At 53.6% G+C, this 27,091-nt stretch overlaps 1 protein-coding gene across 4 annotated transcripts in view; it reads right to left on the bottom strand.

The window, feature by feature from the left end:
• The window catches only part of LOC132025746 (carboxyl-terminal PDZ ligand of neuronal nitric oxide synthase protein-like), a 262,674-nt gene that overhangs the window by 25,607 nt on the left and 209,976 nt on the right, over positions 1-27,091 (bottom strand). For all 4 annotated transcript variants that reach the window (XM_059413435.1, XM_059413434.1, XM_059413436.1 and 1 more), the window contains 4 exons: positions 18,738-18,846; positions 10,151-10,292; positions 2,249-2,415; positions 452-631 (listed from right to left, as the gene is read on the bottom strand). In XM_059413435.1, coding sequence (XP_059269418.1) covers positions 452-631; positions 2,249-2,415; positions 10,151-10,292; positions 18,738-18,846 — 598 coding nt within the window. The remainder of the gene's footprint in view (positions 1-451; positions 632-2,248; positions 2,416-10,150; positions 10,293-18,737; positions 18,847-27,091) is intronic.

Genomic DNA, 27,091 nt, shown 5'->3' on the forward strand with positions numbered 1-27,091 from the left:
GGGACCTGTGGGGACAAGGTGGGGAGGATGCCAGGGTGGTCTTTGCACAAAGCTGTACTTTAAGCTCTTTTAAGACCAGTTGCACAAAGTCACACCTGTCCTGACTCCAGAGGCACCCCTGTCCACCCCAAACACCAGGAAATGAGGCAGGAAGGGGAGGGTGGAATTGGGTGCATCCTGCTCCTTGGCGAGCTCAAGTCCTTACCCAACAATGTCCAGCCAAGCCAGCCAAGCCCAACTCAGAGCAGGGGATACACGGGAAACCCCAGCGTTTCCTTCCAGTTCGACTGCATCCCCCCCACCCCCCTTCCCCCATAAGCGATGATCCCACAGCGTGAGCGATCCCTTCTGGCTCCCTAGGTTTTAAACCTGCCCCTTTCCCCTCGCTAGGGAAGGCGCGTCAAGCCCATGAGAGTGGAGCCTGAGAGGTAGGGAGGAGGCGGAGGAGAACCTGCGCCACAGCCACTTGCGTCTGCTGCTGCTGCTGCTGGAGGAGCTGCTGGAGGAGCTGCATCTGGTGGTGGGAGGACAGCGGCGTCCCTGGGCCCAAGCCTGGGGGCTTCGCCGAGCAAGAGGGAAGGAGCATCCTGGGCGAGGCCGCCAGCATGGGCTCCGGGGGGTGGGGTGAAGCCTGGAGGAGAAAACAAGACAGGCGTGAGCCCAGGCCGTGGCCGCTCTTTGCCGCAGGGCACGGACGCGGCTGGAGTGAAATGCTGTGTCCCCAGGGGAAATGTGCTAGGGCCCTGGGCTGGGGCCATCGGGCAGGAAACCCTGCCTGGACCCTCTGTAACTGATCCAGCGTGACAGGGGCAGACGAGGAGTACACTGGCTCAGGTGCCCGGATCTTGAGGGGCCAATCTCTAGGGAACCTAGTTACCCACCACCCTGTCACGAGACCAGGAAGGGGACTCCCTCATCCAGGGCTGCCCGCTGGGCCATGAGGCTATGTAAGGGGGGCCACTGCAGCCGGCCCTGCCTCACAGGGAGAGCCCCTGGTCTGGACAGACCCTCTCTGCAGGCTGGACATGGTTTCTGGGCCTTCCCCCTCGGTCTCCCTCCCGGCAGGTGGGAAGTGTCACTAAGACAGCTTATGTGGACCAAGCGCAGGGAGAGACGGCTTGTGTCTGCGAGCTCTGCTGCTGGTGCTTCTTCAGGCACGAGGGACGGAGGCACCCACCCACCCACAGGCGGCTCTTGCAGTTTGAGGCAGACCCATGATGCCAAGATAAGGTCAGGCCCATGACTGGGGACTGTACCGCCCTCCAGACTAGAGACGGGCTTCTCCCCATGAGCCACCCACCGACCTGCACCAGAAAAGGCCGACTGACGCCCGGCAAGAAGGGGAGGCGGCCGGGTGGCAGGGAGTCGAAGTGGAGGCCCACTTCTCAGCCTCCTCCTCCCGGCTTTTCCGTTGTGTCTTCAGGTTGGAATGTGCTCTCCAGTTCTCAGTGTCGGTCTGGATTCTATTAAGAACTCCCTGGGAGGGACGCCTGGGTGGCTCAGTTCGTTAAGCGGCTGCCTTCGGCTCAGGTCATGATCCCAGCGTCCTGAGATCAAGTCCCACATCAGGCTCCTTGTTCTGTAGGGAGCCTGCTTCTCCCTCTGCCACTCTGTCTGCCTGTGCTCTCTCTCTCTCTCTCTCTCTCTCTCTCTCACACAAAAAAAAAAAATCTAAAAAAAAAAAAAAAAAAAAAAAAAAGAACTCCCTGGGAGACCCGTCATCTCAGCTGGAAGATGGGAGGCTGGAGCTGATGATGCCTGGGTTTCTAACCCCCAAGGGGCCCAGTGCCAGCCTCAGCCCCCATGCATGGGAGTGCCCCAGCGGTCGCTAGCTGCAGGCATTAGGAGCCCGGACCCACTCTGCCCTGGCAGCTGAGCCTCGGGGATCGGTTGTGGTGTGTGAGGATTAGCTCTGCACAGGCACTGAGTGGAGACGAGGAGCCACGGAGGGCAGGACCTCCACGGAGCACCATCAGGGAGCACTGCGGGGCCTCTGGAGGGTGACGCTCATCAGGCATAACCCTGTGGTGTCCTGACACACTGGGTTATATCGGCACACTGGGCCCCTCTCACAGGAGAGGGAAGCTGCTCTGGTGCCCCCCCCCCCCCCGGCCCATGCCCCTCCCTCTGAAGCTGACCCCGCCTGCACGGGCAAGGACGTGACTCTGACAGTGGCCAAGGCCGCTGTCTGTGCTGCTCCAGGAGGTCGTGTGCACGCAGACTGTGTGATGGGTCACCTCCCGCCTACCTTTGGGTCCGGATGGGAGCCTCCTTCCTTCCCGACGGCGTCAAGGTCAGTCACACCTCGGCTGAATTCCAGGATGTCATTCCCCGGGAGCGGGACCTCCACTGCGTCAATGTCCGTCTCCTCCGCGGTGGCCGAGGAGGCCCTCTCGGCTCCGGGGAGCTGGCGGCCTGCAGGACGACAGAGGGCAGGGCAGGGCAGGGCGCCACCAAGAACACCGTCCTCCTCCCGTCCTAGCGCGTCACATTCGTTCCCAGCCCGACCGGATGTTCCCATTTAATCTTTTCAGAGGCCAGAAGCAAAAATGATGTTTCCCTGAGGCTGGACATGACTGCTTTGCCAGGTTGGCATAAGGTCGATATGGTCGGGGTGCGGGGTCTCGACAAGAGAGGGGAGGGACTGTCACCTCGACGTCCTCTGAGCTCAGGAGTGGAATCCACCCAGGGAAAGACTCCAGATCCATGGGCAGCTCCCTGGCCATGCCCCTGGGGGTAAAGGACCCCACTCCCAGTGCCCCAGCTCCAATGGCAAAATCAGAGGCTGAGTTAGATGGACAAGGAGGGGTATGTGACAGAAGAATGAGGGTGAGGAGACCTAAGGCCCCGTCGGAGACAGGAAGAGCCCCCCAACCCCTCTGAGTGGAGCTAGACTTTGACCTTGTGACCAAGTGCAGAAGTCAGGCAAAGGGCCTTCAGGAGGCAGCAGTGGGGGGACGGAGGGGGTAGGCGGGTTTCAAGCTTTCTCCAGTCTGTCCACACTCCACTGTTCACCTCCCACTGAAGAGAGCAGCTGTGTGCCGCATATGCGTGAAAGTCCTGCTAGTTCTTTTCCTTCAGTCCCTGTTCCTAGTTCTTGATTCTATAAAAACCTGGCCGTTCCTGGAAGCAGTTTTCTTTCTCTACATTTGGAATTAGGCTCACTGCTACTGTACGCAAATAAGATTTCTTAAACGATTTCAGGGACCAAGCACCATGCAAGAAATGGAAGAGGTTAGCGTCTGTAGGAAATATGGAGAGCCTGCTCCTCCCTGAGCAGCCAGGCCTCGGTCATCAGAGGGCCTGCCTTGTAGAACAAATAGGTTTTGTTTTGGTTTTTGTCTTTTTAATATTTATCTACATAATCTCTATACCCGACATGGGTCTTGAACACCACCCCAAGATTAAAAGTTGGTTCTCTACCAAGCGAGCCAGCCAGGTACCCCCAGAACAAACCGTTCTAGCAGGTCTTCCTCCGCAAACCCATGTGAATCATCTGGGGAAGCAAGTCTGGTATTCCAAATGCCAATGGGGTGCTTGGTTTCCCTCCCGGCTGCTCCGGGACCTGGGACACAGTTGCAGACCATGGCCTGGCAGAGCAGCTCTGCTCCCCTGCGAGACAGTGGGCAGGAACCCAGAGCAGGCTGCATCCCTCCACACCCCTGCGCCCAGAAGTGACCTTCCTGATGGTCGGGAGGGCTAGCCTGTGAGACAGAGGGCTGACGGAGCACTCGTGGTCATTTCTCAGTAGGCGGATGGGCTTGGTTCTCTGTGCCAGTATGGAGAAGAACAGGGTGAGCAGAAATGATTCCCCCTAGTCCCCAGGAGAGGCTCAGTCCCTCGGCACTGCATATCCATCTGTCGGCACACTAGCCCCTGGGATCAGGCATGCCTGGCCTTCTAGTTCACCTTTCAACACCCCTTAGTCTTGAGGCCAGGGCTGGGTCTCAGTCATGTTTCCCAGGGATCTGGCATGGGGAAAGTATTCAGTAAACACTAACAAAGGAACTAGTGTCATGACAGGATAGCGAAACAGGGCAGTGGGCTACAGAAGCAGGCTGCCCCTCCCCAGCCCCACCAGCTCCCCATTCCCGGAGTCTCCAATACCAAGGGCGCAAAGTGTGTGGAAATACCCAGCCAGAAGCTTGGAGGGATCAGAAACTCTCCTGGGATCTCACTCTGCTTCTGAGGGACTCACAGACTTCTCAGTCATTCTGTTTGTACTAGTGGGGTTCCCACACCAAGGCTGAGGAACCCCTTCCTTGGGAGTCCCAAGCCACGGGACCTGCTTACGGAGGGATTTCCTGCCACTGCCTGGGCTCTCTAATGATCACCTCTGAAGTCCTGAGCCTGGATCATGGCTGACGGGTGGAGGCCAGGATGGTAATAGACCTGTTAGAACTAGGAGGGTAAAGCTGGGGGTAGACAGAATGTTCTGGATGCCATGCCTGTTAGCATACCAGATAAGGCAAATCGAGAGGGTGGACCCACAGCCAGTGGTCTTCCTTAGGTTCTGACAGACAAGTTGGGGGGGGGGGGCGGAATATCTCGTATTTGCAACTCTCCCAGCATCAGGAAGCTTAAAGGACAAGAAACGCTATGCAAAACCTTCAAGCAAAACTGGGACACTTACAAGATTGGGCACTCTGGATTCCCACATGTAAGAGGGAGAAGTCAGACTGTACTTGGGGGGTGGGGCAGGGGAGGGTAATTTTGCTTTCTGAACTGCTTCTTTAAACTACTTCTACTTGATGCAATGAATTATAACTAGGAACCACAGAACATATGCTGATTTCATTTACTTCAGTAAGTATGTGCAAAACCCCTGTATAGAACAGAAAGGCATTGCGCATCAGAATAAGTGAGCAAAAAGGTGTATTTTCAAGGCTTCCCCAGTCTGATGGAGGAAACAGACAGACACCAAGGTGGCAGCAGGAGGCTGTGTCCCCTTGGAGCTCTCCTGGGTGCAGAGTCGGAGCCGGGGGGTGGGGTGGTGCTAGAGAAGCCAGAGCAGAGGCGCCCCAGCGGGGGGCAAAGATACAGAGGTATTGACTGCCAATGGCTCTGTACAGCAGGACCCAACCGGGAAGAGTCAGGATTTTATCTGAAAGCAGGTGAGTAATACTGAAGGATTTTCATCCTTTCAAATTTCACCCGAGAAGGGACAACATAGAAAGCAACACTCCAGGGGAGACACAGGAGGGCTTACGTGAAGGGGGTTGCGGTAGCCCAGGAGAACAGATATAAAAGGTTTTCAGGGGGCAGGAATGACAGGACAGGGTGACAGACTAACTGTGGTGGGGGGAGAAAGAGGGGTAGGAATCCAGAGAGACAGAGGAAGGGAGAGAGGGATATGGGTAAAATGAGTTTTGAAATTCCTGATTTAGGTGACCTGGTAGGGACTGGTGCCCTTTAGGGCAATTTCAGGAAGAGCAGGGCTATGGGTAAGACGGAATTTCAGACCTACTGGAATCACAAGGTCTCTCTTCAAGAGCCAAGTGGAGATACCCATCAGCTGTTGGAGAGTTCAGGAAAAAGGTCTGGTCTGGAAATAAACACCAGTCAAACACATGGGCAGTCCGGAGAGAGCAGCGGGGACTGAGCCCAGCAGAAATGTAAAGGCTGCTGGAAAGCAAGTAGCAGATACAAAAAGAAAGGTTGTGCCCACCCTTTGGTTTGCTAGCTAGGGGCCCTCGGTGACCTTGACCGACGGTCCCAGGAACGGCTGGCAGGGAGCAGACACCGCGTCGTGGGAGTTGGAGGGCTAGCAGCCAGGATGGGGTGACAAGGAAGAAGCTGTATGCGTGCGGGTAAATCCGGCAAGCAGCTGAACCATGAGAGAAAGAGCTAAGGCAGGGGAGAAGCGGGGGGCAAGGCCGGCTGGCGTGGGTTTGTTTTGACGATGAGAACGGCTTGACCTTATCTGTCTGCAGTGGGCAAGAGGTCAGCATTAGCAGAAGACTCAGGTGACCCCTTGGGAGAGACGGCACCGGTGGCCTGGTGCTCAGGAGGAAGCAGGTGAAGGTTCATCTTGGCCAGGGGGAGGACACTGGCCACGGGGCGGAAGCTGGACACGAGCAGCAGGACCGGCCGAGCCGAGCCGGAAAGGCATCGCTGGGTCGCTGGGTCAATGCAGAACTTGTTACATGTCAAAGATACGGTAATAAAATGGTTTCAGAAAAGAACAGGAGCTTATCGGTTCGGTCGGGAATGCTAGAAATGGCCACTGTGGGGCCTCAAAACTGCCCTGGAAACTTGCTTAAACAACATCACTACTTTCTGGGCACTGATTTAAGGGTTTTACTCATATAAATCATTTACCAGAACTGCCCTCAGAGGCAGGCACTGAAAGATAAACTGAGGAACAGAGCTGGGAAGGCGGGTGCCGGGGCTCCAGGCCTGGGGCTCTGAAGCTGGGTGCTATCACCCTGATCGCCCCCACCCCCGCCACGGGCTGGTTGCTTCCACCTGCAGCCGCCCCCTGACCCCCCAACCCCACTTCAATGCTTCACGGACACACTCCCATATGATCTGGTGTATCTGTCACGGGTTTGTACTGCAACCCCAACTTTGAAGGCCAGCTCCTCGCCCCTGGGGACCCGTCCTGCAGTTCACACTTTATCCCCAGAATCGGTGGGGGGGTGAGAGGGGCGGGCATGAGAGAGATGCCTGTTGAATGAAGGAGGATGCTAAAACCAAGGGGAAACAGAGAGTCGGGCTGCAGTCGCCGGGGTTGGAGGAGCCGGGGAGGCAGGGGAGCAGACGGGACCCCCGAGCAGCAGATGACACAGGTGCACGGTAAACGTCACCCCGCCCACTGCTCACTGTCTCAACGGTCAGAGCTTTCTTTTCAGGAAGTTCTATTCTTCCCAAGGATTCCAAGCCCTTCCCCTCATGGAATGGCTGCCGTGGGAGAAGGGTGCCTCCAAGGGAACGCGATCTCTCCCAGGAAACCCTCTCCAGGAGCCAAAGAAACCACACGAGGCAGAGCAAGGCAGGCGGAACCGGAGCCGAGGCCCCACCTGGCTCCGAGCCCCAGGGACGGGCCCAAGGCAGCCGCTGCCAGAAGATACAAAAGATAAATCTCCCCGAGGGTAGGGAACGGTGGAAAGAATGAGGGAGGAAAGAAAGGCAGTCACAGAGGGTGCGGGGCTGGCAGCACACGCAGACAAGGTCAATGCCATCTTGAAAGCGTTGCTGAAACCAGAAGGCAAGGGGCGGACGAGACATCAAAGGCAGCACAACCCGGCGCCGTCCAAGTCCTCGGAGTAAACAGGTCGGCCCTGCACAGTCACGGGCCTGTTGTCAGGTCACGTGGGGAGGCTCTGGTGGGGGCGGGGTGGGGGTGGGGGAAGGGGGAGAGAAACCTGCGGTAAATGGAAACCTCCGGAACATGGATGCGAGGGGCTCGTAACAAAACACACACACACCAACCAACCGCTCTACCCTGGTGTTTCAGGGTGCCTCATTACAAGCGAAGACCCCGCTGCAGTCAATAAATGGTTCTGGGGGAGGCAGTATGGACAGAAGAGACGTGCTCCTAGTGCTTTACAGCGGGTCAGCAAGCAGGAGGGGCCGTAAAGAGCACGGGACTATGGGGCCAGGCAGTGAGCAGCTTTCCTGGAGGAAGGAAGATTTTCCATTCCAGATCCGTGGCATCCCAAACCTAGTGTTCTAAGTAGACGTACCCTTCGTGGTAACGGCTGCAATCAGAGGGGACCCTAATTCGTCACTAAACTCAGACCTACCCCAAGACCTTGGGACTCAAGAGATCCTCCTGCCTCCTTCCCGCAGTGCATAATGGGGGAGGTCACGCATTTCCGACTCTGAGCCACAGAACTAGCTATTGTGTAACATGTCTTTCGAGTATCATACAGTTGGCCCTTGAGCAACATGGGAATTAGGGGCACCGACCACCCCATGAGGTTGAAAATCCATGTGTAACTTCTGATGCCCCCCAAACATGACTAAGAGCCCACCGTTGTTAATAACTGTATCAGTAATAGTCAACCAACACATATTTCGTAGGTTAGAGGTAACACACCATAATCTTAGAATAAGAAAGTTGGAGAAAAGGACATGTTATTAAGAATGATGGTGGTTGGGGAGGTTGGCAGGATCGCAGGAGTGGGACCTTGGGGCGAGACCGGCGGGCTGAGCAGAGAGCTGGTGATGGTGACAGTGACAGTGGCTGTGGGCTGAGACCAACGTGACTGTGCTCCTCCAGCTGTGGTGGACGGTCAGGGCTGAAATAACAGGCTCGCCAGCCATGCCACCCCTTCCCTTATTACCTTCTCAGTAAGCATTTTCTCAAGTAACATTAGTATACATAAGACCTCAGCTACCTGGCTTCTCCTGCAACCCCTCTCCCCAAGATGTAATGTAAATGATGCCCTACATATAGAAACACCCGGTCTAGTACAGTTTCTTCCAAGTTTAAGAGGTCAAAGACCTGAGTTTCATCCTTAAGGAGGTCCAGCACAGATCGGATGTCTGTGTAACCTATTGGCATCCCTGCAGCGCAGGACATGTGACAGGGCCTCTCCCCTCCTCGTGTAAATGAGGATACAGCCCTGCAGAGTGATGGAAACTGTATCAGGGAAATAGACGTAAACATACTGATTTTAAGGAACTGAATCATGGGACTGTGGAGATGTGACAAGTCCAAAATCTGTAGGGCGAGCTCAAGACCCAGGGAAGAGTTGCAGTCCAAGACCAAAGGCCATCTGCTGGCAGAATTCCCCTTTTGCTCTATTAAGGCCTTCAACTGATTTGTTAAGGCCCACCTACATCACTGAGGGTGTTCTGCTGCATTCAAAGCCTCCTGATTTAAATGTTAGTCTCTGGGCACCGGGGCGGCTCAGTCAGTTGGGCGCCTGCCTTCAGGTCAGGTTATGGTCTCAGGGTCCTAGGATCGAGCCCCACCATCTGGCTCTCTGCTCAGCGGGAGCCTGCTTCTCCATTTCATTCTCCCTCTGTGCTCTCCCTCACCCCCCCCCCAAATAAATAAATAAAGTCTTTAAAATAAATGTTAATCTCATCTGGAAAACAGCTTCCCAGCAACATCTAGAATAACATCACATGTTGGATGTGCTGGGGTCTCATGACCCATTCAGGGACACATTCACGCCTCGGTATTTCTAGCTAGTGTAGCTTCATGTCTTCATGTCTGCACAGCCACTCATCTGTCATCGCTCATTTTTCCAGGAATTTTTCTATTCTTTCTTGTTTATTTTTCCATATTTCTGTTAAAATAATAACAGCTAATATGTATCTGGTGTTTACTATGGACCAAGTGTTTCACAAGTATCTGTTCATCTGTGGTCACAATAATCCTATGAGATGGACACAACTTTATTCTCGTTTTCTTCCAAAGAGAGAACTAGGGCCTAGAGAGGTTATTAACTTGCCCCAGATCACACAGCCAGGGTCTGGTGCTGCCAGAATTAAAACCAATCATCTGCGTTCTCGAGCCCTTTGCAGTGTGAGCTTTTACTTTGTTGTTTGACCTCCTGAGTTGATACTTCATTAATTTGATTTTCACGATTGGTTATCTGTTAACGTAAACAGTTGAAACTTTGGATTTTCCTCTGCACACCACGTTATCTGTGTCCCCGGGGTTCTGAATATAATAGCTTTTCCTGGTGCCTCTCACGCTGTCAGAAATTTGTATTGTTTTGTTAAAGCGGGAGAGGAACACGAGAATTCGTATTTTTATAAGACGCGCAGGTTTCCTGACTTTCGATGACACTCCAAAATGAGAGGTACTGAAAATATGTCCGCATCAAAGGTTTACAGCACTACAGAACTTAGAAAACTGGGAAAGAGCTATTAAGGTCACTACAAACTTTATCTTCTTTCTGATTTGTTTCACAAATGCGCTTTTGTACTGGAGTTTTCCTGGGGGTCGGATTTGGTAGCATCAGCCGTTTAAATGCTTCCTTGTTCAATAAACATCTGTAATTTTCTATTAGGAAAGTCACACGCGCTTCCATAAGGAAGGTTTGGAATCCAGAGAGAGAAAAAACACTAAGTTGTTTTTTGAAGTGGACCGATTGCCCGGACCCTGGTGGAGGGAGGCGCGGCCCCATACTGGGTATCCCCCAACCCGTCCACCCACGCTCACCGCAGCCGCCTGCCGGGTACCTACCTGGGTCCCCTGAGCTGCTGCTGTTCCTCTCGCTCTCTCCGTCCTCCTGGCCGTCTGCGTTCTGCTGCGTGTGCTGGAGGCTCAACTTATGGCAGACCTCGAAAGCCTGCCCGACCGTCCGCACGATTCGCATAGCCTGGCTCTGGGAAGGAGAAAGGAAAGAGAAGAGCCAGTGAAGGGCGTGGGGACCCTTTGCAAGGACACAAGAAAGGCCAGGGATGGGAGAGGACGTGCCGGGGCCTCGCAGACAGAAACCCACAAAAAGAGATGGAAAGTGATGTCCATGCTGACCAAGAGGAGTGCGAAGCCAGTTTTCTTCTTGAAATGGCCCAGAAAGTAGACACTCACCAGGGTTCCATCACAGTAAGTCAACTGGAAGGACACACACCAAACACCCCCATTCTGGACTTAGCCCAATTCCTCCTCCCGGGTTTAACAAAAGTGGTCAAGATCTTCTGACGCCTTCGCCAAGTATAATCACACGTTCAGTGGGTTTGCCACGCGACCGGCAACTCAGCCGCCACTTTTTCCCTCCTGGGACCGATGAGTCTGGGCTGAGGGGATGTTTAACTACTTCTTTTAACAAACAGCCCAAGGACAGAGCTTGACTCTAGCTCTCCTTAACTTGGAGGAGGAGGAGGAGACGGGACAAGGGAGCTTCGGCCCCTGTAGTCTCAAGGGACCCACGCAGGCTCCCAGGAAGAGCCCCCAGCACGGTTTCCAGGGCCTGGCCTCCGGAGGGGACAGCTGACCAAGCACATTATCAGTCCGCTTTCACCTTCCTCCCAAGACTGAGTCTGGTGCAAGCTACAGGCTGGGTGAGCTCAGCTCACTGCTCCTTGTGAGTGGGGGTCCCCAAACGTCCCACGACCACAGCAGTTTATTTAACCGTGGCTCTCCCCTCTACGCCCGTGTCTGAGATTCGTCACATTCTGACTGATCAGACCCCAGGTCGGCTGTGCCTACCCGGCCAAGCTCCATAGTCATTCGAGCATCTGTTGCTAAAAATCTCAGGTTCTCCTGGGGTGGACAGGGAACCAATTCCACCCCCCCCCCCCCCCCAGGAGTCACAGACACGCTCCGTAACTGGCTTTGAGGATGATGTTAGAAGCTGGCAAGTCCTCACACACGTGCCCCTGAACCTAGAGGATTAGACAGGGGCTGGGCCAGGACTCCTCACCTTCTCTTCGAAAGGGAGCGCTCGGAGTTCAATCCAGCGGGAACCGGCTCTTCTGAGGACCCGCGTTTCTCCCGCATCCCAGCCGGACGACCGAGCACACTCAGGGCTGACCTCTGGAGAGCCTCGACTGTGGCCCACATCTCTGTCCCCTTTATCAGGGACAAACGTCCAGAACATACCCTCCCACTGCCATCACTGACAAGCCCAGGGCGGCCGGAAGAAAGTGGGCTCAGCCCCCCTCGTGCTTCGCGCTCACACGTTAGTTCGCTCACCACCAGCGGCCGGGGACCCTCAGCTCGGTTCCCCGAAGAGGCAGATAATGCGGACTTCGGGTTCCCCGGTCCCACCATCCCTGTGTCGCTAATGGCTCCCCGCCTCCTCGTCTCAGGCCCCGCTCCTTCTGACCCGCCCTTCGTGACAGCTGTTCTGTGTGCGCCTCTGTGACGTCACCCGAAGCGCGGAATCGGCGCCGTCTACGACCTCCCCTCGCCCGCCCAGAGGGGTCCGCGGACGACTAAGGTGCCGGCCAGCGCCTCCTGCAGTGCTCGGCTCAGCCCCGGGGCTCATGAACGGGGTCTGGGGCCGAGAGGCAATTAAGAAAATGAATAGGAAAGGCTGCACTGACTCTATCACAACAGAAACAGAGATGTGAAGAGAGTTGCCTCTTACTACACAGGTGAGCACCAAAAGCGAAATGCACAACCACCCTTGGCCCACAGCGCGTAACAGAGGAGAAGCGACGGGCCGGATGATCTTTGGTCTGCGCTTGTGTGATGGTTTCCACCACCAGGAAATTGTCGGATTCGAGTTCTAGATGTGCACATTCACGGCTAAACGGCTTCCTTCGGTTTGTGCTAATGGAGTCACATCTCCACTCACAGTGAAAGGACCCAGTGGCACGTTCCGTGGAGAGCCCTCGAACTTGAACACGGAGTCAAGCTACCCGGCAGCCTGCTTTACATGTGGAGAGAGACCCGTAAGAGCACGGGGCTCCCTTCTCACCAGTCCAGGAGCTGTGAGACGCTAGATGGCTCCAGTTCTCAGAAATGGCTGTGCAAGTTCTGCTGCCCACTGACCTCTCAGGCTCGCCTCCCCTCCCCAGTGGGAAGTCTACTGTTAGGTGATTCCCATTTAAGGATCCCACTAAGGGAAGTTACTGGAAGGAGGCTTGGAGAGCCAACCTGTGCCAGGCAGGGCCTGTCCCTCCCTCCGCTGGTGCCATCTGCTCTCTGCACAGCCGTGCTGCTTCCTGCCTGCTGGGCCTGCTGCACCCAGGGACTGGGCCTTCTGGTCTTCCAAGCAAGAAAGCTGGTTCTGCCTGCCACTGCCGAGGAATGCAGGACTCACATGTGCTAAGACTTACTAGTTCGTACGCCATGCCTAAGCCCACGAGGGAGGACTCTCACTAAAAGCAGCTTTCGAAAGAACCTCTCCATAGGTCCCCACGGGCCACAAGCAGCTGCTCACATCTCATGACCACAAACAGGCCTTCGGACATCAGAGTGGAGATATAAAGCTGAGAAGGCAGCCAGGCATGGAGCAGGACGCACGAGTGGCCTGCTGGGAAAGCAGTCTTCCCCAGGTCCAGAATCTGGCCCTTCTCTGGAATTTGCTAGATTTCTACAAAGTGTCACTTGGCCACATTTTTTTCTCGACAAATCCTGGTTGGTCTCACAAAAGTCCCCTGAAAGTGCTCGGCCACATGGATCCAATGTTCCCATCCAAAAGCCACTTTCCATCAGCAGCCCCAAAGCATTTGTGGGCTCTGAGTTGTCAAGACTAGGCCGGCAGTGGTCACTTTGATGTTTTTCAAAGCTGGGAAGGAATATCTAACCTCGGAGTAGCTCTCGGCCACAGATGGGGAGCACGGCAGCTCAGGAGAGTGCTGATTACAGGTGATTTAGTGAAACAGGCCTGGAATGGAGGCAGTCTAACAACTTGGTGCTACTTATTACCCTCTAGACACACAGAAATGCTTCTTTAAACCATTCCATTTATTCACGCCAACAAAGCCTCCACCCCCTCCCGGACCGCAGGCCATCCGTCTGTCCAGCACAGGGGTCAAGACACAACCAAAGGCTGTCTGTCCTCTTTAGTGTGCCTACTGGGGCTGCCAACGGCACACTTAATGGGTGTCAGTATCCAGGGAACCGCAGCAGCCACCAGGAACTAAGGCCACGTTCTCTGTGACAGTGGGCAGCGACTCAAAGGCACACGAGAGCCTGCAGTGGTGGCTTCAGGAAGACAGAAATCAAAAGGTTGATGCCCCCGTACTTGGCTGATCCAGAGAAAAAGTATAGCCTGTCCTGATTTTAGCTTCTCTTCCCATGTTAAGCGACCCTCTTGTTGGTTGGCCCTGTTGACATGGGGAATCTTCCAAGTGTGACACACGCGTGAAGACTGGTAGCTATTTGTCTGATTCTGCAGCTGACTTAATGAATGACCTTGGGCACTGCTCCGCTTTTTGCTGTCCTGGAAGAAGGTGTATTTCTCAATCTGGAGATGATGAAATGAGTCCTCGGGTAAGCAAGGAAAGGGAGGAGCAGGTGCTCATCATGGATATGAAGATGGCAAAGGAAACAGTAAGAGGGAGAAACGTGGGGCACGCTCCTCCTTAGTCTACGGCTCTCTCTTCTCCACTCTCGTCTACTGCGCCCGCCCCCCGCACTTGAGACCTGTCTGCCACGTGCTTCTGAATTCTAGGGGTCTGAAGTCCAATAAGTCAGTTCCAGAATGGCCCCTGGTTCATGATTCTTCTCAGCAATAAAGTCCAATGCCCTTCCTTACCTCGACCTGAACTACCACAGAATCTGAACAACAAAAAAATAGAACTGAAGATCATGATTCTTTAATGTGCTTTTTTTTTAACTGTAGTAAAAGATTTAAGCTTATATCTATCAAATGATTGCAGTGTACAGAATTCACAATGCTGAAGCAAAAAAATATATTTGGACTTCAATACGAGGAAGATCCAAGGTAAGAAGGCTCTGAAATTGGAGATGGGTGAGGATTCTGTCCAACAGGTTATTGGATGGCCTTGATCTATAATCTGATTGAGGCAGCGCCCGGGACACCAGAATATTGCTTGCGATGGGGAAAGTTTGGTTTCAAAGTGAGTATGAGTTTTGACATCGACAGGACACGGGAGATCTTAAAATTTCCAGTACACTGCTGGGTTCTTCCTTGTACTCTGCTAGTCCATGAACCATAGGACCATAGAGAAAGAAGGCTGGGTTATAACCTCGCTACTAGCACTCACTACCCAGGTGACCAGGAGCAAGCTGACTCACCTTTCCAGGTACCGATTTCCCCATCCATAAACAGAGAGGTGTGGACCAGGTGAGTTCTGAAACCTGTGGTTTCTCTATTTTGACTTCCCAACTCCATCCCACTACCCCAGCATTTAAGACACACAAAAAAATGCTCTTCCCCTGAGTGTCAGACCTCCCTCTCCTTCATCCTCAACTTGGTGGGGCAAGTGACTTATTGTTTAGCCCACGACCGTCATCATCACCCCAAGTCTATCGCAAGCCATCAAGGACAGACTGTGAGACTTCTCAGCAGTGGGCCCTCATCTGACGGTGACAGCATTACAGGAGGAAGTCATTTCTCCTAACCCAAACCAGCTGAGCCGTGATGGCAGGCAAAATGATTTCAAGGAGCTGCCCGCGAAGAGAACGGAGCTTCCTACAGCTTCTGTTAATCACCAACACTTCACGCACTGACGCGCTATTAAGTACAGTCACACTTAATCAGGGCTGACAGCCTCATCCTCCTGGGGGCAGGAGGAAAAGACAGAGAGCGACAGCCACTGCACAGGAGAGGTCAAGAGGCAAGAGGCAGGAGGCAAGAGGCCTTGCACATGAATACTAGCGTCGAACCCCCCCAAGGGGGCTGGGAGGATGCCGTGGTCATTAGGAAACATCTCCACTAGAAGCTCTGGCGAGGAGAAGCCCCACTCCCAGCTCGGGGTGAGGAGGCGGAAGGCCCGGTTCTAGCGTCAGTGGCACTGTTGACTCACTGTGCGACCAATGGCAAACTACTTCCCTGGGCCCTTCCTTCCCCAACTATATGATGGAGTCAGTACCTACCCTGCAAAAACAGTGAGAGGAAAAAAAGGAAAATCTATGTCAGAGTGCCTTGGGTCATTCAGAGTTAAGGAGCTCTCCGTGTGCAAGTGACAAAGGCAGGAGAATCTCACTGCAAACAGGTCCTGGAGAACGAGGCTACTCCTTGTTCTTCAACTTCCTGATGGAAAACAGTACAATGGCGTGGTTAAGAGTCAGATTCTCTGGGCTCAGTCCCACTTGTTATGACTTATGCCCCTTAAGCTTCTGTTTTCCCATCTGGAAAATGAAGAGTGGACAAGGGCCTATCTCACACACCTGCCACAGGAATGATGTAAGAGAACTTGCATATAGAGAGTTTAGAAGAGTCACAGGCATAGCAGGTAAACAAAACAGATGACTTCCTTCTAAGCCAGAACCTGAGTGACCTGGGGTCCTGGGTGACCAGCAGGTGCTAGGCTGGCTTGCCACAGTCTTCTGCTGTCTAGCTCCTGACAAGAGCCCAAGAGGAGAACCACGCCGGCCGTATGCGTGAGCAACCCGCGCGAGGGTCCCCAGACCCAGAATCACGGTCGTGTGGGGGCACAAATGGGGGCCTCCAACAGGACAGCAGAGACGCCTCACCCCTGTTCTCAACCCACAGGAGAGACAGCTCTGCTCCCCAGGGTGAACGGGAACCACATGAGGAGACTGTCTGGGCCCTGGGTGCCCACCCTGGGGCCATGGTGTGATCCAAACAGTGATACCCCAAGCCCTTGACACAGCAAGGAGCTCATCAGTGGGTTTTCCACACTGTGAGCAACACAAAGGCTCTGGAGAACAGCCAGGCCCGCTGGCTGCCAGTCAAAAGATCTCCCGATCGACCTCCAATGCTCTGAAAACATCCCTGCAACACACGTCTCCTGAGGGCATGGAGTCCCCACACCCCCACACCCCCTAAGTTCCTATGACTGGCCAGTTAAAACTCTCACCCAAACTATTACCTCCCCAGGCCAGAAGCGCTTTACAAAACCGCAAATCACCATCCCTAGAGACTCACCGGGATAAGCATGTAAAACCTTGCAGGCGGGTCCCCCGCGCGCCCCTCTGCAGGCTTCGCTGCACAACTCACTTCTCCTCACTGGCTCTTCCACGCACACTTGGGCAGCAGCACACCCCACAGGCTGGCGATAGCATTCTTCCAGCTGCGTGGCTGCAGGCCAGCAAGGGGTCTGAGAACCCACTCCTCTGAGAGTAACAACCTCAGGAGCCAAGGGGAAAAGGGCCATGGAAAATAGAAGAGCCAGATCCGAATGAGGCCCGAGAGCTTGGAGACACGGGGAAAGCTGAACTGAGAAGGAGCCAGGCGACCGCTGCTTGTCACTGGGTAATAAGAACCTAACTCCGTGCTTTGCTTCAAGGTCAAAGTCCCAGTGGGCCCTGCCCCCCGAATCAGGTTTTGGCAGAAGGACGGGACGACCCCACTGTGTTTGTGTCACTCTGCTACATGTGATGGCAAAGCAAACAGAAGGAATGATACCCTTTACCCTAGGTTTCCCTGCTCAAAAGTCTTCCATTCTGACTCCGGCCAGTGCCTCTTCAGGCGACCGTGGGCAAGTCACTGCATCTCTCTGAGCTTCCGTTTAGTCATCGGGGAAACGGGGGTGAAAGCTACCTGCCCGAACTTCCTCACAGAGGTTTTGGAAGACTCCAGCAAGGTTAGATATTAAAGTACTTGGTAAATTATAACATGCCGTGTATAGCTCTAATAGATCCCAAGGCCCACGTGGTCCAGTCTCTAGACAAAATGGAAGTCGGATGGACAGTCGGGCACTCAAAATGAATTAAAAGGGATCGCAGTCTTCAGCTGCACCTGTCAAAGCACATTATGGGGAGCCGATTCTTAATTCTCAGGAACACTGCATTTCCCAGATCCCTTACACCTCTGAACTATAGAAGAGCCATTTGCCTTCCCAAGACCCCCGTGCTTGTCTGCGGCCCCTCTGGCTTCTCTCTGCCCCCCGCCCCTCTTCCTATCAGTTCTTCAACACGCAGCTGGACTCGGCCCCACTGACACACTTTCCCTCCACTGTACTATCATCTAGAAGTCTGGCAACTTGTGCATTTTCCTTCCACCTTTCCAGTTCTAGGTCCTTCTATCCAAATTTCATGATCTGCATTAAAAAGCCTGGGAACAGGTGGCCAAGGACACCAATCTCCTTAGAGGAAGAAGGTAAATTGGCAAAGCACGGGGGACAAGTCGGGAACTGGACACACACATTAGTGAATCACAGCCCCGTCACGTATTACCCTGATTAGGCCTACTTGACACAGTCCCTACAAATCCATTAAAGATGCTTCATAGTCTATGAAGTCATACAGCATCAAAGAAGGGGTCCCCAGGAAGGGATCTGGAAGTTGTCCTCACAGAAAGCCATGCTCTGTAGTTTGTGGCCAGAGCAGCAGACGTGTAAGGAATCTTAGAGGCATAAAGAAAGTGTTTTCTGAAATCCCCTCTGCAGAAAAATAGCTCCTAGGAGATTACACAGATTACAAAGCAAAAACATGATCCTGTAGCCAAATCAGTTTTGTGAGATGCTGGGTTAAACAGAGTTAAAGGAGTTTCTCGAACTTTAGGACTTCCCAGCAAATTCAAAGAGGATAATTTTGATATGGAACATTTTGGGTGGTAAATATTTTCCAGGAGACATTGTGGGAAACTCTGCTTTTGACTCACCTCCTTGTTTTATAGACAAGGAAGCGGAGACCCATAGGGGATAGTGACCCACATAACATCTCTCAGGGCTCTCGTAGAGAGGAGGGGCTAGACCCCAGGTTTCTAACTCCAGTTTTGTGTTAAATTCTGGAGAAAAGATAGAAATAGCATCTACCAAATTGCCAAAGTTGCATTTACTCAAGCATCAAGGTTACAACCCAAAAACAGCCACCCAGGACAGCCAGCCTCGCACACAGAGTCTCCACTAGCCTCCACATGTCATGACTTGTAGGCCCCTGATCGATATTCAGAATATGATAGAAGATCATTTAAGTCAACGCCGTGCTTCCTGCCTACCAAACTCCTGGTGCGATCCATCTGTCCTGTTCCAGAGCCCTTGTCCATCGGCCCAAGAACGCTCGAGATGTCCGCGTGTCACGGAGTACAAAGCTGAGATGAAACTGAAGGGGAAGTTCATTACACAGGGACACTGACAGACCACTCGGAAGGCTCCCGCATGTCACGCATGCAGAGCCACCTCGAATCTTGCCTCTCCGACAACAGGGAAGGGGTCAACACTGGGGAGGGGGGTTATTCTGGTTCTGTCAGAGGAAAATAAAAAATGACCAAAGACGGCCCATTTACCTTCTTCTTGGATTTAAAGACGTTACACCTGAAAATGTTGCTGGCACCGTCTCGGGCAATATAGCTGAAGATCTTCAGGTCCTGGGAATCATGAGAAACGTAGAAGATCCTACACGAAGAGGAACAGAAAAATGCACTGAAGATTGCATTAGGTTCAAATCTCCATCAAGGTAAACTCTGTTGAAGGGCATGCTGAAGACAGAGCTCGCCTCTTCCTACGAAGGCAGGCAGCACTTTCCAAAAGCATCAGACACTCCCCTGAGTGAGCTCTGGATTCAGAAGTGGGGGCCTGGGCGGGACACGGACCCCGTGCTATTGCTGGGCAGCAAATCTGTGCCGGGAGCTTGTCTGTTAGAAGGAAAAAAATTGTTACCATCCTTATCAGGGCAATGAGTCCACATCCTACTGATGGAAATGGGGGCAAGTTTCTGGACGCCTGTCCATGGGTCTATCCAGACGAGGGGAGTCGGGGAGCCGGTAGCGCGGGCCCCGCTGGGGGAGATGAAGACAGTCTGTGTGGTTATCAGAGTCCCTCTCCAGCAGGCCCACGGCCTCTACACGACTGTTCCATGGCTCCACCCATCCTCCCACCCCCACGTGCCCACTGCGGGCCGGGCGCTATCCCAGCAGCAGCAGGACAGACAAAAGCCCTAAAGCCACAGAGCTCACGAGCAGGGGATCTCCATCAACAACACGAGGGCTCTGAGGAAAAAGAGGCAGAATGGGGGGCAGTGTGTGGGGCGGCTGTTCTAGCCAGGGCGGGAGACCCTGTGGAGAGGCAGAGGCCGGAGCATAGGGAACCTCTCGGGGAGGCCCGTGCCAACACCACTGCAAGAAGTGGGAGCCGCTCCCGTGAAAGCCCTGCGGCATCCAGAAGGTGCTGGAAGCATTCGCGGAACGGCCAGAGGTCACGGTGGCTTCAGTGGAGCTTGTGGGCTTGGTGACGGGGTCATGGAAGCAGCCAGAGGCCAGCACATGGGGGCCCTGGAAGGTCAGAGCATGTGCTCCAGGGGAGAAGAGGAACCCCTGGGGAGGGGTGCGTCTGAGCAGAGGACTCACTTCCTGGTGCTCTTTTCTGGCTGCTGGGGACAAGAGCGAAGACGGAAGGAAGGCTGAGGAAAGGGGAAAAGTCGTAAGCAAGGCCCCCACTGGCGGAGTCTGAAGGGGTCTAGGGCAGGCTGCCGCGGGATCAGCCGCGTCTGAGCGCTGACAGCATGGGGCAGGGGAGGGGAGAAGCGGGGGCGCATCTCTGGGACCTCCCTCTCCTCATTCCCCGAAAACATCTCTTCCTCCATCGTTACTGAGACCAAGCCCTGCCCCCCACAGCAATCCTTCTAGGTGGTCCCCCACTGAGTGTCTCTGAATCGTCTCAGATTTATCCCGGTGCCCAGTAAATTGATGAGCGTCCTCGTAATTCTCCAAGCCGGCCGGGCCTTCCTTCTCCCAAGCCCCCTCTGGACAAGGGCCCCGGAGCATCAAGCCAGAAGCCTGAGGCACACCCACCCCTCCCTTGTTCTCCGTCATCTCTTGCTCACGACCCCGTTCTGGGCAGCCCATCTCCTCAGGGCGGCTCGGAAATGTGTTTTCTCCTTCTCCTCCGCGGTACGGCCTTACTTCACAGAACCTTCTTCTCTCACCTGGGTTTTTTTGCAACCTGTCTAGCATCTCTCTCTCTGCTTCCTAGCTCCCCTGGGGCCAACCCATTCTCTACCTTGCTAGCAAAGTGGTATTTTTAAAAACACAAACTACGTCTCATTATTTCCCTCTAAAACCTCACAAAGGCTTCCGACTGCCCTCAGAATCAAGTCCAAACTCCTCAGCATGGCTACCTCCCTGCTTTCGTCTTTCCCCAGAGTCCTGCCCTACACAGCCCTTCAGAACCAGTCACATACATCCACCTGCCTTTCCATCCGACAGCCTCAGTGTCCTTCAAGACGCGGGTCAGAGACGCCTTCCTGCCCACCCCATGCTCCCAGCAGGAGCTGACGAACCCCCTTGGCTCCCCGTCACCACAGCACCTCCCCTGTACTCCAACATTTACGCTAGAGCTCCTGGAAGGAGAAAGGACGACCTCCTGCTGCCCCCAGCGCCAGCATGGTAAGGGACACCCAGAAGGTTCCTACTGCTCGCGGAGGAGGGAGGGAGGCACCGAGCCATGATGTGGTCTGCCTAGTTTTTCACTCCCCCTGCCCCCGAACCAAGGAAGTAAGGTCGGTTAGCGCAGCTGAATCACACACAGAACTCCTTCCGTTTTTGAGTTTTTAATTACTATGCAACGCCCTATGGACTGGGAACGGGAATTACAACGGATAGGAAGGCAGAGCGGCTTGCCGACAGGACACGGGGACCAGGAAGGCGGCCGGGAGCAGCAGCAAGGGAGGTTAACATTCCCTGGCTGCACAAAGCACATTCCAGCAAATTGGAGGGCGGCCGTGTGTGGAGGCAGCCCCTGGGGACTAGCGGCAGGTGGTGCTACGCGTGAGTTCAGAGAGGTGCAGCGTCCTTATTAAAGAAAAATAACCACAGGGGCGCCTGGGTGGCTCAGTGGGTAAAGCCGCTGCCTTCGGCTCAGGTCATGATCTCAGGGTCCTGGGATCGAGTCCCGCATCGGGCTCTCTGCTCAGCGGGGAGCCTGCTTCCTCCTCTCTCTCTCTGCCTGCCTCTCTGCCTACTTGTGATCTCTCTCTCTCTGTCAAATAAATAAATAAATAATCTTTAAAAAAAAAAAAAGAAAGAAAATAACCACAAAAAAAAAAAAAAGAAAGAAAAGATAACCTCTAGCTCACCCAAAATGTCTGCTAGTCAGAGCTTCGACCAGTGTCCACCAACACAGCCAAGCGGCACAAAGTTTTTCCAAGCGACCTCATTCACCAAGAAGTGAATAAACCAACAAATTAAGGCTGCAGATCCAAATTTCCAGGTCTAGAAACATATTCCAAGAACACTTATTTCTTCATATGGTTTTCTTAAAAACTGTGATTCTGGGGGCACCTGGGTGGCTCAGTTATTAAGCGTCTGCCTTTGGCTCAGGTCATGATCCGGAGGTCCTGGGATCGAGCCCCTGCTCAGCAGGGAGCCTGCTTCTCTCTCTCTCACTCCCCCTGCTTGTGTTCCCTCTCTTGCTGTGCCCCTCTCTGTCAAATGAATAAATAAAATCTTTTTTTTTTTTAAAAGAAGAACTGTGATTCTGTGTGTTGGGGCAGGGGAGGGAAGGAGACCAATATGAGTGCTCCAGAGAATGAGGGAAGACTTTTTCCTCTTCTTTATCCTGAAGTCTGGTGCCATTTTGATCCTGCTTCCAAAAAGCAGCTCGATTTTCTCAACTTTCTATGTAATTATCAAAGGTGGGATACCACAGTAGTTCACTATATAGTAAGACAGTAGCTCATTATACTGCAATGATGATTACTAAGGTTTTGTTAGGTTCTGTTCTCCCTTCAAATTTCTTGTTTTTATTTTCAAGTTCGCATACAATTCTAATTCTCACCTGCTAATGGAACTGTTACGCTTCAAAGCTATAGCAATAAACTCTTCTATTTTCTACTCATGAACTTACCATGAATGACTGAAATAGAAAGGGGATCTTGGAGCAACTAGATTTGGAGATTATCACAGAATTCAGGTTGACAGAGCACTAAAGGAACAGCGACCCACCACCAACACCTCCTTTCCTCGACTAGTAATCTAAAGTAAACTTATTTCTCTCAAGAGCACAGAAGAAAAACAGAGTAGCGCAAAGACACTTTGGGAGGTCATCAGGCCTGAATCCCACCCAGCGTCCCCGCCCTTCAGGATGTGTCCGCGAAGGGCAATTCATCCCAGTAGAGGACTCCCTTTCTGGGAGCTTCTCCTTACTTGGGGAATTTTTGCATATGTTAGTTAGAAATCGACCAACAGGAATGCAGCAGAGGGAAACAAATGCCGGCCCTTGTTGGGGACAGACCCTGATATCGGATATCGGCCGGGCTCGGCAACGGACTAGCAGGAGATCCTGGCTCCCCATGGTTCTGCGCCAGTGAACCAGGGATGATCACAGCACTGCCTCTCGGCCTGGGCTTTGGAGGAGGAATGCACCCAGAGAGGGGAGCCCCCAGCAGCAAGTGGTTATGGGACGGTAAGCGCCTTATTACCTCCACCCTTTGGGGCTTTAGAGAACAAGGCTAATCCTCTGTCCACAGGGCAACCTCCGGGATATTCAGAAACTGCTGCCACGCTTCATGTGCTCATTGGTAAAGCGATCCACTACCCTCTCTTTGGACAGTTCTTGCACGGCACCATGTCCGTGGCTTATGGCCCTACCAGGCTTGCACTGAGGGCTGCGGGTGAGAAAGATCTGGGTTCAAGTCGTAGCTTTTCCACTTCCCAGCTGTTGACCTCAGGCCCACCCCTCCATTGACAGAGCCCTTTCCATCCTCACTTGAATCAGTATTTACACACACACACACACACACACACACACACACACACTCTCTCTCTCTCTCTCCATATTTAACACAACAACCAGCACACGGCAAGTTGCTTGCTTGGCAAACAGGAGTTCCCTCTTCCCTGTGAACTTTCCTGCACACCCCCAGCTCTCCAGGGACTCTTGCCAAGGACACGGAACTGCATCACATTCCCGGGTTCGCGGAGCAGGACAGGATCTCCTGGTTGCTCCGCACTGTGGTCAGCTCAGACGCTCGAAGCCAATTCGCACGACGGTGCTCGAGGGCGGGTGTGTAAGCATACCTGGGTCATTGGTTTTTAGCACTGGTGCCTGGCGACCACGACTTCCTTTTCCGAGCTCTCACAGACTGTCTGTGTCATGATCTCTTGGAGGAGTTCACTAGTGTGTGATCCCTGGACGAAGACTTTCCTCCTTCCTAAAAAGTGGCATGGAATGTCTCGTGCTGGCCACCTTCTCACATCTCATTCGTTAGGACCTCAGGACCCAAGTACCTGAGGCTCAGACACACTTAAAGAAGGGACACCTTTGTCCTCATGGTTTTTAAACGTTGTTTTGTAAGTCTCCTATGTTCTAACATTTCTAGTTTGAAGATTGGATGGTGCTGCACTGAAGGAAGAAAAGGAAGAAAAATGGAACGGGCAGATGCAGAGAGAGGCCTGGCAGCTCCGGGCCCCGTGCTCCATCCCCTGTGCCGGTTCTCTTGTCCTTAGCCCCTTCCTAGAGCCCACTGAGCCCGGAAGCTCGGTCCATCGCGGCTGCTCCTCTGCGTTCACGTTTGCTTTTAAGCTCTGCCTGCCATTCCGTGTTCTTTTAAGGAGCCCCATATAAAAATCTGGGTAGCCACCATGATATTTCTCCATGGGCTCCCCTCTTTGGGACCAACTGGAATCAGTTAACATTGCACTTGTGTCCACAAGTGCTCACCCCTCCCCGCCACTCCGGGTTACTCTGTCCCCAGCCTTCTCTCTGATAGGATGACCTCTAAACCGGCATGGCCTTGGCCCCCTGTGTGAGAGCTCCGTCCCCCGTCCTCGTCTCTGTGGGGATGGTCTGTTGACTATGGAATCTACTGGCTACAGAGAATGTGAAGAGTTTCGAGCAAGGTTTCCTGAGTCTGTGTACACGTCGCCCCACCCAGGACCCACAGCTGCGTCCCCCTCACACGGGCCCCCACAGCCTGTTCTGCTCACAGCCTGTGGGGAGGGTCTCACTGGCTGGCCTGGGGCCTGCCGCAGCCCAAACCACACATGGGGGTTCTAGACCACACATGGGGCCTTGGGCAGTTTTTTCCTGCTCTCCTTATCCTTGAAATGAGACTAAAAATCTCTCTCAGAGTTGTAAAGGTCTGGGATGGGCAGATGGAGAGTGGGCGAGACGGGGGATGGGCAAATATTCCGTAGCCCATGTGCTGTAGAAATACTTTTAACCTGTGAGCCTGTGAGTGAAAGAACAAAGCGAAGTCACCCCTGGGCCCCTGATGTCACCATGGGGGGCAGGGCCTCGAGCTATAAGGGAGCAGAGGTTCTCTTGAGCTCTCAGAGCCGTGGGCGTTCCTAACCCAAAAGACACCCCCCAGGACAGAGCAGAATGGATCGTGGCTGGAACCATAAGCTACCGAGTAGCTTGCAGATGGCAGAAACAAAACCCAATGGGATCTATTTTTTTTTTTTAAGATTTTATTTTTGAATCGTCTCCACACCCAATGTGGGGCTCGAACCTACAACCCCAGGATCAAGAATTGCTTGTTCCACCGATTGCGCCAGCCAGGTGCCCCCAGTGGGTCTTCCAAGGCCAAAGCACTGGGAGAGAACAAAGCATGAGGTGAAAAGCACAGGGGACACCAGAACCGCCCTGCTGGGTCAGAACTGCCGAGGACAGCTCTGTCCTGAGAGAATCCCATGTCACTCCCACCCCGCAAGAGCAAGGACGCCCCCAGGCAGCCCAGCCACCCGCCCCCAAATGAATATGTTATCCTCCAAGCACCTGGGGGCAGTTTTAGGAGAGGTGCTGGTTTGGAGGGAGCCCCCAGGGCTTTGCTCTCAGAACCACACGAGGGTCAGAGCAGCAAGCACGCCCCCCACCCCCGCCCCTCACAAAGGACTGGTGAGTCTCTCTCAGCCCGCCAGCCCTGCTACGTGAACATGTGTCCACACTCCGGTCCCTGCTTGTCACATTTTCTCCATGCTTCTGAGCTTTAATTGAATCTTTAGATAAAATTGACCTTTGTGGTGATCATTTTTCTCTCTCATTACCGTTTCGGTCGGATTAGCTTTTCCTCCCGCTGCGTTCCCGGGGCTCTCTATCACTTGGGCTGGTTTTCTTCTATCAGAAGTTCCTTCCGTTTCTGTCTCCTCCATCTCTCATTTTGGCCATTCTGGACGTGAGGCCTGCTCCCCTCAGACGCTTTCTCAGGCTGCTCTCTGGCGTGAGGGGACCACGATGAACTCACGAACTGGTCCCACAGTGAAACTGCTTACTTCACAGCTGTCCCCAGGGCTGGGACACATCACCCACGTCCCGTGTCTTAACAGACCTGCTCCCCAACGGCATGGTCCAGGGGAAGCCAGGGGTCACGCGTATCCAGGGTTACGACTGGGACTTCTCTTTCTGAGGGGACACAATCCAACCCATGACAGTTTCTGAGCCAGAATCTGAACCCCAGCCTTTTCAGCCAGGTTCCTCAACTTCTACACGACCCGCCTGTCCACGTAGCTGACCGCCGACCGTCAAACAGCCTCTGATTACTAGACTGTGGTGGTGACTGATATCCTTTTAGGCATTGAGGCCACCTCGAAACTGTGAATTTCCTTCTCCAGATGTGTTCCCAAGTCTTTGATGCCTCCACAGGTTCTCTCTGGCAGCCTATAAATTCATCCTCCCGTGGATAAGATTTCCAGGGGACACCCGGGGGAGAGGTGCTGGTTTCTCTGCGATCCCCGCCTGCGCACCTTCCACCCGAGTTTCTTCAAATAGACCAACCCGGGAATACTATAAATGCTCATCCTAGTTTTTCCAAAGGCTGTCAGTCCTCAGATGACCCACCTGGAGCTTCCTGGGACTCATGGGATTCATGACACACTCTGTCCTCTGCTCTAATCCACCCCCGCTTCCGCCATCACTTGCTCGGCACATGGGAACCCCCATGCGCCTGACGGGAAGCAAGGACAGGGCACCCACTCCCCTTCCAGGGCTTGGGGTGCCTGGCCGGCATGACCAGGTACTTTTCCTTCTCTGATTCCTCTGACCCACCTCCCGATCCTACATCAGAGAAGGTCCGAATCACAGCTCCCTTGAAGGCACATCACCTCAGGACTCAAGGATAAGAGAATGTGGTGGTGGGGCCGGCATCAGCACCCAAACCCCTCACACAGCCCAGGACAATCTGTCCCAAGACAACCCCCTCTCAATCACGATCTCCTGTTTTCTTTTTCTTCTTCTTCTTTTTTTAATCATACGGAACCATGTATCTTTACTTCCACGCCACAAACAGATCTTGGAACAAAATGGGGGGTTGGGAGGGTGGAGCGGACACATTCTTGATCTCATCACAATTCCCAATCACGTTTTAATGTCCTCTGTTTTCACTTTGGAAGTCTGGGGAAGGGCTGGGTTGGGGGGACTGAGGAAGCCAGGCACCAGGGTTGGGGGATGGGAAAAGGTCGTGAAGCCAGACTGTCCTGGCTTGAGAATTCTTTTCTTCCTGCCATGATGCTACAAGCTCTCTCTCTCTCGGCTGTCTCCCACTACCCAAGAGCAGCAGCTGAGGCAGTGTCGAGCCCTGGGGATGGTTCGGCATAACTTTAGTCTAAGAAACATGTATCTTACTCTGCCGACCCCCTCCCCAGCCCCACAGCACATTGTCTCGGGAGGCAGCACGGAGCCCAGTCCAGACTCTGACTTCAAGGAG

The sequence above is a fragment of the Mustela nigripes genome, chromosome 10, assembly GCF_022355385.1.
Source record: "Mustela nigripes isolate SB6536 chromosome 10, MUSNIG.SB6536, whole genome shotgun sequence".
In the NCBI taxonomy this organism is placed as follows: Eukaryota; Metazoa; Chordata; class Mammalia; order Carnivora; family Mustelidae; genus Mustela; species Mustela nigripes.